The sequence below is a fragment of the Callorhinus ursinus genome, unplaced genomic scaffold, assembly GCF_003265705.2.
Source record: "Callorhinus ursinus isolate GAN/ISIS: 27379988/994484 unplaced genomic scaffold, GSC_fseal_2.0 scaffold9, whole genome shotgun sequence".
NCBI lineage: Eukaryota > Metazoa > Chordata > Mammalia > Carnivora > Otariidae > Callorhinus > Callorhinus ursinus.
Genome location: NW_027397071.1, coordinates 40,450,387 through 40,463,803, shown reverse-complemented (window position 1 = coordinate 40,463,803; position 13,417 = coordinate 40,450,387). Strand labels below are relative to the sequence as shown.

Genomic DNA, 13,417 nt, shown 5'->3' with positions numbered 1-13,417 from the left:
CATTCATTTGTTTATAAAGTGGATGCCTATAGGAAAGGAAAGAAGGCAGGCAATCTAATCTAATCCCCATGTCAACAGAAACTCCAGAAAAAACGGACAAATGATAATTTCTAGGAGGAAGAGACCTTATCTATTGAATGCCTTTAACAGGATGGTGCCTGGCTAAAGCATTGCTTATATTAAATAAACCAAGAATCTATGAGGTTACACTCTCCAGAGAATGTCATATAAACTATACAACTCTCTGAATAAAAAACAGAAATATTTCATAATGTAAACACTTGCCTCTCAGTGTGAGGTAAACACATAAGCCTCACTAAAGATTTCATCTATTTTGTTGGGCCATAGGTGTTTGTTTTTCATGGGAAGAAAGAATCTGCAAAGCCACCCTTGATGTTCCAGATCTCTCTCTGCTTTATTTAAGCCTCTTGATTATTTGTATCCTTGAAATTATTAATAAAGTTTGACACTGGGATAAGATCTCTGATTTGTGTGAGTCTAATTTTGAGAATTCATTCATGTTTAGTTGGCTTGTGGATGAAAGAAAGTGAGGATAGCACATAACTTGCATAATCATAAAATCACTCAAATTGGGACATGTTTAAGACTGAGAGACACTATTAATAATTACACCAGGAAAACAGGCACTAATTGAGACTTTCAAGGGCAATACTGAGACATATAGTCATGGTACAAATAGCCCTGGGTCCTTCATTCATTAGTGTATTTGTTTTCCTGAAAAATATTTTAACGTTTTGCCAATCTGAAATGTCCTACTGAGAAAGTGAGTGAGGAAATATGGCCCCATGTAGGAGTTGCAATACTCAGTACTCTATGAATTCTGAATTATTCTGGCTGGCCTTATAGTAACAATTTAAAGATCAGAAAAACCATATCATGACATAATTATATGTTATTTTTAATTAAAGATTTAAAAATTATATAGGACTGCTAATGACAGCTTGCTTATCCACATATTTATCTGCATGAATATTAATATTTAAGAATGATATCTTAAAGTTAGAATTATGGTAACAGGTGATATGAATAGCATTCAGACTAATTTATATTCTTTCAGAATAACTGCACATTACATACATCTCAAAGGAATCTTATGCAGTGTCTAAGGCTTAGGAGTTCCTCAAGATTTAAAGATATAAAAATAAACAAGATGTGTAACTGATGATATCAAAACCATTACCTACCAGGGCAGACTTTTTTGTTGATTTTAGAGGCATCATAAAAAGTTAGTTGTAAACTAAATTATGTAATTTTTGTTTTTATAAACTAATTTAAGGACCATGAAAAGGGTTTAGTGGACCTTTGTACCCCTTGAAATTATAAATAGAATGAATGTGGGTTCATTTCTGCATTTTGGGGAACAAAGAGATGTTAATTATTTTATCACATTCTTAAATTTCCTCAGATTTGAATTTATGGCCAAAGGAAAAAAAAGAATTAAGAATTAGAGAAATAGTATCTAGGGGATAGATCCTTTTAGTGATGACCCATATTATAAGGCAATAATTGTTCACATTCACACTCTGGTTAATGAAGACACTTCTGGCCTAGTAGGAGCTCAGTGCCTATTAGCAGACTGTACCACTTTGAAAAATATTAACCTGTAGTCATTCATTCAAATTCTCTTTACCTTAAAAGGAGAGAAGAGTAATTGCCTAACTGCTTTTTACCAAACTCTCTTCCCCCTACTTAACAACCTATATTTTGTAAACTTTCTGATATCCAGGATTAACTTTGGGAATAATGTTTTGATTATTCAAATATTAATTACAATATTCTTTTGTATATCATAATTGATGATCAATTTTAAAATTATAAATATAATAAAATATTCATGATACCAAAAATGTCTTTGGACCATAATTTAAAAATTCTAATATTCAGAAGATTGATTTCTTTCTTTTAGTGTCTTGAGGTTATTATGAAGACCATAGATTGTAAAACTCCTCAAAAAAAATAAAATTTGGCAATGTCTTCACTTCATTACTTCCATTCACTTTTAACCTTTGCCAGCATGGTTCCTGTCTCTGCCACTTTGTTGACCTTGGCCTTTGTCAAGTTCACCACTGACTTCCCATGTTCAAATTTTTAGCTAGTATTCAATACAGTTTAATAGTCTGTTCTTTTTATTTTAAATTTTATCAAATTAGTGTATGTATACATTTTTAAAGTTAAGAATTATAAAGCATACAATTTTTAAAATTCTCACTAATAAAGACTACAAAAATAAGACATCAATACTAAGTCTTGATCAGAAATAGTAGTTATTTAAAGCACAAAGCTTAATATAGAAATTCACATTTACAGAAAGAAGCTCCAGTTTCTTATTAAAAATATTTAGATACCTTATTTGGGAAATATAGATATATATATGAAGTTTATATGCATATTATAGCCCCGTCCTCTTTCCGCCATCTTTCCGTGCCGCCATAACGGTGTGCATGAATGTCCTGGCAGATGCTCTCAAAAGCATTAATAATGCTGAGAAGAGAGGCAAATGCCAGGTTCTTATTAGGCCCTGCTCCAAAGTCATCGTCCGGTTTCTCACTGTAATGATGAAGCATGGTTACATTGGCAAATTTGAAATCATTGATGATCACAGAGCGGGGAAGATTGTTGCTAACCTCACGGGCAGGTTAAATAAGTATGGAGTGATCAGCCCCAGATTTGATGTACAACTGAAAGATCTAGAAAAATGGCAGAATAACCTGCTCCCGTCCTGCCAGTTTGGTTTCATCGTACTGACAGCCTCAGCTGGCATCATGGCCCATGAAGAAGCAAGACAAAAACACACAGGAGGGAAAATCCTGGGATTCTTTTTCTAGGGATGTAATACATACTTGCAAATAAAATGCAGAAAAAATATATATGCATATTATATATATAATACATATATGCATTTATAATATGCATATAAACTTCATATATATCATATTCATTTCACACATATATATGTGTATTCTCTACGATGCTATATTTTAATAATTACATAACATAAAGAAATTATATTGTAAAGAAAATATACTATAAAGAAAATCTTTTTACCAAGCCCCATGAAGATTCTCCCTACTAAACCATCCATTTTGCCTCAGCATGCCATAAATATTTTATCATTTTCAACATGTGCCATGATTCGAGTAAGGTTGAAAAATGCTCTGTAAGTTTGCAGAATAACTGTTCACTACTATACCTCAAGTTCACATAGCTACTCTATAAATACTTGTTGAAAAATTAATGAATAAAAGGATAAAATACATAATTAGATATACAGAATATAGGGAAGTTTTATTGTAACCTTGTTGGCTCTATAGCAAAGCATGAATGTTATGTTTAAGAGAGGGGAACAAGGAATTACTACTACCTATTTGCTTACTTGTTGCTATGTAATTTACCTCTTTTGGATAAAGGTAGAATTTTCTTACACATTGATTCAAGATCACTTAAGAATACTCCCTGTGGGCATGATTTACTGCCAGATGTTACAAAAGACAGAAAGAAAAAAAAATACCCACTATTGGGGTATTTTCAAGGAATTCATATTTTGGCAAAAGGAATTTTGCCAAAAACAACCATAACAAAAATTAAAGACAAATAGAGTGCCGTGGGATGCATAAGACCAAGGCATTAATTGTGATTATTAGGGAGAACAATAGTTTACTGGAAAAAACAAATGTAATTATGGTATTACAGAATAAATGGGTTTCAAAAGGCAAAACCAGATTCACGTAAGGTGGAAGAAAAAAATAAGTACAATCATAGTACTATATTCTTGGAATGATAAGCTGTACTGTACAAGTAGAACATTCTTTATAAAGAAAGAGAAATACTGAGATATGAAGCTAGAAAATAATCCAAAACCACATATGTAAGAACCTGAAAGCCACAATAAAAAGATTATTCTATAGGCAATGAGCCTTCTTTTTTTTTTTTTTAAGTTTGGAACAAGGAAATCATACAACAGATATATGCTTTTGAAATGCTATACTGGTATCAAGAACAGTTGGAAATCTATCGGGATAATTTGGGCAAGAAAAAACTAGTATGATAATATGGCCTATTGGATGGTGGATTGCAATCTAGGTAGATTCTCTTTCTCTAAGGGTTTGAAGATTAACTGATGGGGAAAATTGGTGATATAACACCAAACAACGTTATTTGTGGAGGTTGGTGGTCTTTGCCAGAGAGTTCATCACTTCTTCTGCTGTTGGACTTATCTGATTTGTCATTGAGTAGGGTCTGGAATTGGCAATTTCCCAATAGCCTTTATCAGACAGAATCCAATACTCCTCGAAATATGACTGACCTCACAGGCTAAAATAAAAATACATCAAGAGAAAGACAACACACTGAACAAGAGATGAAACTGGAAGCACAATTAAACAGAATAAGAATTATAAATACTTATATTGAATGTACAAAAAAAAGGAAAGAAAAAGCAGTATGAAGTAAGAATAAGAAAAAAAATAACAAAAGTATATAAGAAAAAATCTTAGATAGGTATATGATAGAAATAGTAAAATGGATGCTACTAAAGAATAATTCATGAGTTTAAAGGTCAAGTTGAGGCATTCTCCCAAAAGAAGTCTAGAAAGGATAAAGAGATAAAAAAGAAGAAAAAAAAGAAATGTTTAAAGACATGGAGAACAGAAATAAAAGTATTTAAGTAACTGGTGTCCCAGAAGGAGAGAAAATGTGAAGAAATAATGGAAGATATGCCAAATAGAAAAGAGCAAGAGCAGAAAAAACCCCACCTATATATACATATCATAGTATACATATTAAGTATATATATTCAGATACCAAAGACAGAGAAATAAATTTAAAAGCTTCTAAAGGGCAGTGGGGGGGAGCATCCAGGTGGCTCATTTGGTTAAGCATACAACTCTTGGTTTCAGCTCAGGTCATGATCTCAGGGTCATGAGATGTAGTCCCACATCGGCTCTGTGCTCAGCAGGACATGTGCTTGAGTTTCTCTCTTTTCCTCTGCCCCTCCCCCCTTCTCTCTTTTTCGCTCTCTAAAATAGTAAATAAATCTTTAAAAAAATAAAAAATAAAAAAATATAAAAGCTTCTAAAGGAACAAGAATTGAATGACATCAAACTTCTCAACAGCAATACTGAATGCAAGAAGATAATAAAATATTTTTTGAATATTGAAAGAAAATAATTTTGAACATAGACTGAAATTCTGCCAACTAATTGTTTAAATGTGAGGGTAAATATAGTCCTTGGGATAAAAGGTGAAAGAAGGTATTCTACTATCACTTCACATAAACCCTTCTGAAGGAAAGTGAGATAAAATGCGATGAGAAATGAATCTAGGAGATGTTGCAAACGATTTGGAAAGTAACATTGACTGAATAACTTGGTACGATTTGCTGTTTCTTAAAAAAAAATTAAAAGCTAAAACCAAAAGAACAGGAGTATATACATAATGACATCATTATAACCTAGATGACAGTAGTAGGACTAGATCCTGGACAAGAAAAATGATTTTAGGAAATTGACAAAACATGAATATAGTCCATAGATAAGTTAATAGTATTGTATCAATGTTACCTTCCTAGTTTTAATAATTGTACAATGGTTATACAAAATGATCACATTTGTGGAATGGGTAAAGGATATTCAGGAATAATTTGTAACTTTTGTATCTTTTTTTGTAATTTGAAATTATTTCAAATGAAAAATCAAAGAGAAGGAGGACATATAGTTACCAATTATGAAAAAATAAGAAAAAACAAAGGATAGAGCAAACTGGAAAAAAATAGAAGACAGAAATAGGCCCAATTCTCTTAATAAATATAATAAATATAAATGGACTAAATAAGTTGGCCCAGCTATTTTCTATAATCATGATGTACATATAAAGCAAAAAAAGTGAAAAGTAAAAAGATGGGAAAACATTAGGAAAAGTTTAACTAAAATATAGCTGGTACAGCCATACTAATGTCAGACAAAATAGAGCATGAGGAAAGGCATTATTAGAGAGAAAGCAAGTAAATACATAATGATAAAAGGTTCAGTTCACCAAAAATATGTACTAATTATAATCATATAGGTAGTTAATAAAATTACCTTAAAATGCAGAAAACAAAATTTGATAAAATTCAGGAGAAGCAAATGAATCCACAATTATAGTGGAATATTTAATAGTTTTCCCTTCTTAGTTAAGTAGACAAAGGGAAAATAAACAAAAACAGAATATCCTACCCTGTTCAAAAACAGAGTATTTGAATAACAATGAAAAGTTTGATCTAATGGACTTATGCATTATCATATGTAGGTTTTAACAAACACCAAAGAAAAGGTAGTAGCCAAAATTGAAAATAATTCTCCTTATGAAAATCATTAAAGTTAAAAGAGGCTGCTTCTTATGGGGCTGTCACAGCACTCTTAACTACTCAGTACTCCCAGCATTGCTCATCTTTCAATTTAGAGGAAATGAGTAAGTAGTCCAGAAAGGGTATGCATCTCAAACACAATGTTATTACTTAATATTAACTAAATGGTAGGAGGAGACTGCCAAACTTCATAATCTCCCAAAATAAGGTATGTTGAGCCCATTTTTTAATATGGTCAGAGAAGGATATTATACTACTCATTCTAAAAGGAAAGACTTTATATTGAAGGAAGGAGAGGTATTTCTCATCCTTTATGAGGAAACAGGATGGAACAGGAAAAGGCATTTCTCACCCTTTATGAATTTGAATATATGCTATCATGTAAAAATTGGTAAAATAGATTAAGATAATCCTAAATAGACAATGCAATGATCGCTGCTCGGCCTTTTGGCTAATTTCAAGTGAAAAATGCAATGATTGAAAAGTAACAGAAAATATTACTTGATAAAAAAAAATGAAAGCAGTTTTTTTATCATGAATTGATAAAAATTCATGCCCCCCCAAATATTTTCAAGAACATCAATAGAATTTCTGGCTGCTTTTTAAATTAGCCATTTTATTAAAGCAAGTATAAGATAACTGGTTATGATTTAAATGAAAGAAATATGGGAAAATGTTATTTTTATTCTATTTCTTCTAATTATAATGATTTTAGATAAATAAGATATTCTTCAGTTTCTACAGTTTTTTTTACACATCAGAAATATTAAAAATAAGCAGGAAATAATAGAATTTTATGTAAAATGGGAGGTTTCATAATATTGAGAATGACACAGGGAATGACAGATTTTATTAGATTTCATAGATTCAGATAGCTTAATCTAATACAACCATATCCCCTTGCACATAATTTAATTATTACACAGTGAAACATTTATAGTTCTCAGGAGGTATCACTGTGAAACAGAATGGAAACTAGACTTTGATTGAGGAAACAGAACCTAGAAATAGTACCAGATCTGTCACTTTTGGATTATGTGACCTTGGATAAATTATTGTAGTTTTTAAACTCACTTTCCTCATTGTAAAACATTAATAATAAATTAAATTGTTACAATGTGACATCATCTAGCGCTGGGATGGCTAAGACATTTTAATTTTTACAATACATTGGTTGTGGCTGCACAAAACATTCACTTGAGAGGGATGTCAATCAGGACTCAGTAGGATTTATGAATGATGTTTTCCAAGACTTCAGTCATCCCTTGCCTGGAACAAGATAGGTGTCCTGAAACTCCCTACTTCCTCCTTCTCTTGTTCCAACTTTTCCTTCCTTCTACATATTTAATATAAAATATGGCTCAATTTAAAATATCAATATAGACTTCAGATTAAACAGAAAGGTTTAAATAACTTAAACACATTTTTTGCTCCCACTTTGCATCCCGGTACCATGATCAAAAAGGAAAATTAAAAAAAAAAATTCAAAGACAATGAGAAAGAAAGTATCAGTGACACCAAAAATCATGTGGAAGCTAGAAGCACGTGGATGAAAGGTAATTGACAACCAGCCACTATGAAGTTGAATATTAAGGTTTGATGTGAACAAGCAAAGAAGAAAGCAGATTCACAATGTAGAACACTAAAAAAGGTGGGGAATTTGAAACATGGTTTTAAAAACTGTTTGAAAGTCATAATTAGATTAACTGATCCTTTGGCAACCACACATAACCAGGTGACTCTTTCATCCATTTGCTCTTAAAGGAGACTAAAGATTCACCCTCTGGAGAAGTTAAACCATAAAAATTATGGACTCAAGGGCACCAGGTACAGCTAAGGATGGGGGGAGTTGACTGAAAATGGGATGATGAAATGAAAGGCTTCATACCAAGTTGAGAACAATAGCAGGTACTCACATATCACAGGCAAAATATTGAAAGAATCTTCTTCTGAAGAAACCCCATACTACAGGTCCCTGAATAAAGAACCTGGACCCCACTATATTATCCCACATTAATGCTTACAAGTCAATAAAACCCAACCACATATATGAATTAGTGTTTCCAAGTAACATTTTAGAATCTTAATCTTAAATATGAGTAAACAAACAAGGATTAGCAGCATTTTTCACAAAAGCTGTAAGAAGAAAGTAACTTAGGGGAAAAGAGACTATACCATGGAAAAGAACCATCCACAATATATATATAGTATAAATATCCTCCAAGATGTACAGAAGATACTGCATCTATGAGCCCAATATAGCAGAATTTTTAGAAATTTGATTACATAATTTTAAAAATATAAGTAGAGGATAAAATTGAGTAAACACCCCAGAAAAGAGAACAAATATAAAAAGAGATGGGGAAATAAGGGATAAAAAGTAAGAAAGTTAGAGGATCAGTCCAAGAGGTCCACCTGAATAACAGGAGTCATAGAAAGAGAATTCACAATGGAGAAAAAGATGAAATAAATATAAGAACAATGTGTCAGCAAGATGGCAGACTAGGAAGTCTCACATCCTTATTCTCCCTTAGAAATATCAAATAAATAACTACAGAATGACTAACATAACTTTAAAGGAGCTCCAGAAATGAATAAAAGATTTACAGCAACTAGGTAAACACCCAAATAAGAAAAAGTCATAATAAAAACCGTAAGAAATTTTGTGGCATTTTTACTTGCCCTTCCCTACTCTCTTCCCAGTATGGGGTACCACAGTCAGGAAGCAGCAGCCCATTTTTAGTTTCTCTCCCTTAGGATGGAAAGAGAAGAATAAAACTTGTTTGGAATGTTCAAGCTTGTCTCTGGGCTGCCTAAAGGACTGGTTTGTCTCTCACCTGACTCAAATCTTCAGGAGAGGAACGGCAATATAGTTTAGATATCAGGCTGAAAACCATTGAAGGCAGTAATGATACATAAAATTTCAGGGGAATTGCAGATCACAGATTCCTGGGAGAAAACAATTGAGGGCAGAGAAATACAAAAGAAAATCTAAGTCCCCAGAATGAAGCTGGGGAGAGACTCTGAGAAATTAAGACATTTAAAGGAACTTGGGGAAAATCAAAAGAAAAGAAAACCATACACACACTGACCCAGAGGGGATGGCTGCCCAGAAAAGACCTAAGAAGACCTTAAGCCTTGACCCTAAGCTGATCTCAAGGCTTAGGGGTTTGCTAAACAGTGAAAGTGTTCCATGCAAGTCAGCAAAGATTGAAAGAAGAAGCTATTTTCAAATGTCCAATTTTCAACAATCACAACTAGGGAAAAAAAATAGGGAAACAAGGTCCATTTAAAGAAACAAAATAAATCCCCAGAAACTGCCCCTGAATACACATATCAGACTTATCAGATAAAAAACTTTATTTATTTTTAAATTTTTATTTTAATTCCAGTAGGGTTAATATACAGTATTATATTAGTTTCAGGTGTACAATACAGTGATTCAACCATTTTATACATTATTTGGTGCCCATCAAGATAAGTACTCTTTTTTTAAAGATTTATTTATTTATTTTAGAGAGAGAGAGACAGAGAAAGAGAACGGGGTGGGAGGGGCAGAAGGAGAGGGAGAGAGAGTCTTAAGCAGACTCCATGCTGAGCACTGAACCCGATGCAGGGCTCTATCTCACTACCCTGAGATCAAGATCAGAGCTGAAACCAAGAGTCAGACACTTTAAACAACTATGCCACCCAGGCACGTCAAGATAAGTACTCATAATCCCCTTCATCTATTCCACCCATCCTCCCACACAGCTCTCCTCTTGTAACCATCAATTTGTTCTCTATAGATAACAGTCTGCTTTTTCATTTGTCTCTTTTGTTGTTCTTGTTCCATGTGTTTTGTTCCTTAAATTCCATAAATGAGTGAAAGCATATGTTATTTGTCTTTGCTTATTTTGCTTAGCATTATTCTCTCTACCTCTGTCCATGTTGTTGCAAATGGCAAGATTTCATTCCTTTTTATGGCTAAGTAATGTTCCATGGTATTCATGGATTATCTTCTTTATCCATTTATCTATCAATGGACACTTCGGCTGCTTCCATAATTTGCTTATTGAAAATAATGCTGCAATAAACATAGGGGTGCAAAGACCTTTTCAAATTAGTGCTTTCATATTCTTTGGGTAAATGCCCAATAGTGGAATTACTGGAGCATATGATAGTTCTATTTTTAATTTTTTGAGGAACCTCCACACTGTCTTCTACAGTGGCTGTACCAGTTTGCATTCCCACCAATAGTGCATGAGGGTTCCTTTTTCTCCACATCCTCACCAACCTTTTATTGTTTCTTGTGTTGTTGATTTTAGCCATTCTGACAGGTGTGACGTGATATCTCATTGTGGTTTTGATTTGTCTTTCCCAGTGATGTTGAACATCTTTTCGTGTTGGACAAAAACTTTAAAACCACTGTTTTAAATACGCTCAAAGAGAAAAAGGAAAACATGGGCAAATGCTGAAAGGAAATAAGGGAAACAACATATAACCAAAATAAGAATATAAATAAAGAGATAGAAATTATTTAAAAGAATTAAATTTTGGAGCAGAAAAATATAATAACTGAATTAAACTCACTAGTGGTTCAACAGTACATGTAAAAAAGAAAAAAATCAGCAAAATTAAAGATGGATCTTTGAAATAATAGAGTCTGGGGAACAAAAAGAAAAAAGAATGAAGAAAAGTGAACAAGGAATAAGGAACTTCTGGCATACTATCAAATGGATCAAAATATGCATTACTGCGGTCCCAGAAGGAGAAGAGAGTAAGGAACAGAGATGTTATTCGAAGAACTAATAGCTGAACCTCCCAAATTTGAGAAAACACATACATTTACAAATCAAAGAAGCTCTATAAATGCCAAGTAGAATAAGCAAAATGAGACCCACATTGAGAGACATTATAAACTGTCAAAAGACAAAGACAAAGAAAGAATCTTGAAAGTCACAAGAGAAAAGTGACTCATTACATACAAGGGGTTTTCAATAATTTGCAGATATATCAGCAGAAGCTTTGCATGCCAGGAGGCAGTAGGAGGATATATTTAAAGTGCTGAAATTAAAACAAAAAAACTGTCAACTGAGAATTCTATATTTAGTAAACCTCCTGATAATTAATTTTATATGGTAACTTGGTTAAACCATGGTACCCAAATATCTGGCCAAACGCTATTCTAGATGTATCTGTAAGGTTATAGTTTAGATGAGATCTGCCTTTAAACCAGTAGACCTTGAGTAGAGACAAATAAGGGCACTATATAATAAAAGGGTCAATTCACTAAGAAGATATAATAATTATAAACACACATCCACCAAAAATCAGAGGAATAAAATAAATAATACAAATATTTACAGATTGAAGACAGAAATATAAACATTTCTACTATAATAGTAGGAGACTTTAATACCTCATTTTCAACATCGGATAGAACAACCAGAGAGAAGATCAATAAGGAAGAAGAGGACTTGACCCATATTATAGACAAATTGGACCTAACAGACATATACAAAACACTATCAACAAGAGCAGAATATACATTTTGCTCAAGTGCACATGGAACATTATCTAGGATATGCAATATTTTAGGCCATAAAACAAATCTTAATAAATTTAAAAATACTGAAATTATTCCAAGTATATTTTCTAATCACAAGAGAATGAAAGTAGAAATCAATAACACAAGGAAAATTGGAAAATTCACAAATATGTAGAAATTAAATGGCACATTCTTAAATAGCCAATGAGACAAAAGAAAGAAAGCACAATGGAAATTATAAAATATGTTGAGACAAATTAAAATAAAATACAATATACCGAAATTTCTGGGATTCAGCAAAATCAGTGTTAAGAGACAAGTGTATGGTTATAAATGATTACATTATAAAAGAAGAATAGTCTCAAATAAACAGTTTAACTTTAAACTTTATGGATCTGGAAAAAGAATAAACTAAACTAAGCTAGGAGAAGAAAGAAAATAATATCAAGAGGAGATAAAATAGAGTTGTAAAAACAACAGAAAATCAATCACAAGATTTGGTTCTTCAAAAATATAAACAAAATTGATAAAACTTCAGCTAGAAAGATAAGAAAAAAGAGACAAGACCCAAAAAATAAGATCAGAAGTGAAAGAGGGGACATTACCATGATTTTACAAAAATAAAAAGATTATAAAAATACTGTGAATAAATGTATGCAAATAAATTATATAACTTAGATGAAATAGACAAATTCCTAGAAATACACAACCTACTAATACTGAATTATGAAGAACTAGAAAATCTGAATAGATCTATAACTCATAAGAAGATTGAATCAGTAATCAAAACGTTCCCAACAAATAAAGTAAAAGACCAAATGACTTTACTAGGAAAGGTAACAACAATCCTTCTCAAACTCTTCCAAAAAATTGAAAATGAGGATATACCTCCTTACTCCTATGAGGCTACATTATCTTGATACTAAGGCCAAAGAAACTACAAGAAAACCAATATCCTTTATAAATACTGAAGCAAAAATCCTCAAGAATTTATTAACAAATTCAATTTAGCAGCACATTAAAAAGATTATATACCAGGATCACGGAGGATTTACGCCTGGAATGCAAGAATTGATACAACATATGAAAATCAATGTAATATACATTAAGAGAATGAAGGAAAAAACAACACGACTACCTCAATCAATGCAGAAAAAAATATTTGACAAAAAATCAAAACCCTTTGATGATAAAAACACTAAAAGAAAAAGAATTGAAAGAAACTACCTCAACCTAATAGAAGTCATAAAAGAAAAAAAACACACACAGCTAACATTTTATTTAATGGTAAAACACTGAAATTTTTTTCTTTAACATCATAAGACAAATGCCCACTTTTGCACTTTATTTAATATAGTACTAGAAGTCCTAACCAGAACCTTTAGGCAAGAAAAAGAACTAAAAGACATAAACATTGGAAAGAAATAAAATTATTCCTGTTGATAGAGAACATGATCTTACCTGCAGAAGACACAACACACACACACACACACACACACACACACACACACACACACACACAC

General features: G+C 32.2%; 2 protein-coding genes across 3 annotated transcripts in view; one reads left to right on the top strand and one right to left on the bottom strand.

Moving 5' to 3' along the window:
- LRRIQ3 (leucine rich repeats and IQ motif containing 3) overlaps positions 1-13,417 on the bottom strand; it is a 204,197-nt gene that overhangs the window by 52,150 nt on the left and 138,630 nt on the right. The window lies entirely within an intron of this gene.
- On the top strand, positions 2,430-2,868 carry LOC112823973 (small ribosomal subunit protein uS8-like). Its single transcript, XM_073896007.1, has one exon. It carries the CDS (start codon positions 2,463-2,465, stop codon positions 2,844-2,846), a length of 384 nt encoding a protein of 127 aa, XP_073752108.1. The 5' UTR covers positions 2,430-2,462; the 3' UTR covers positions 2,847-2,868.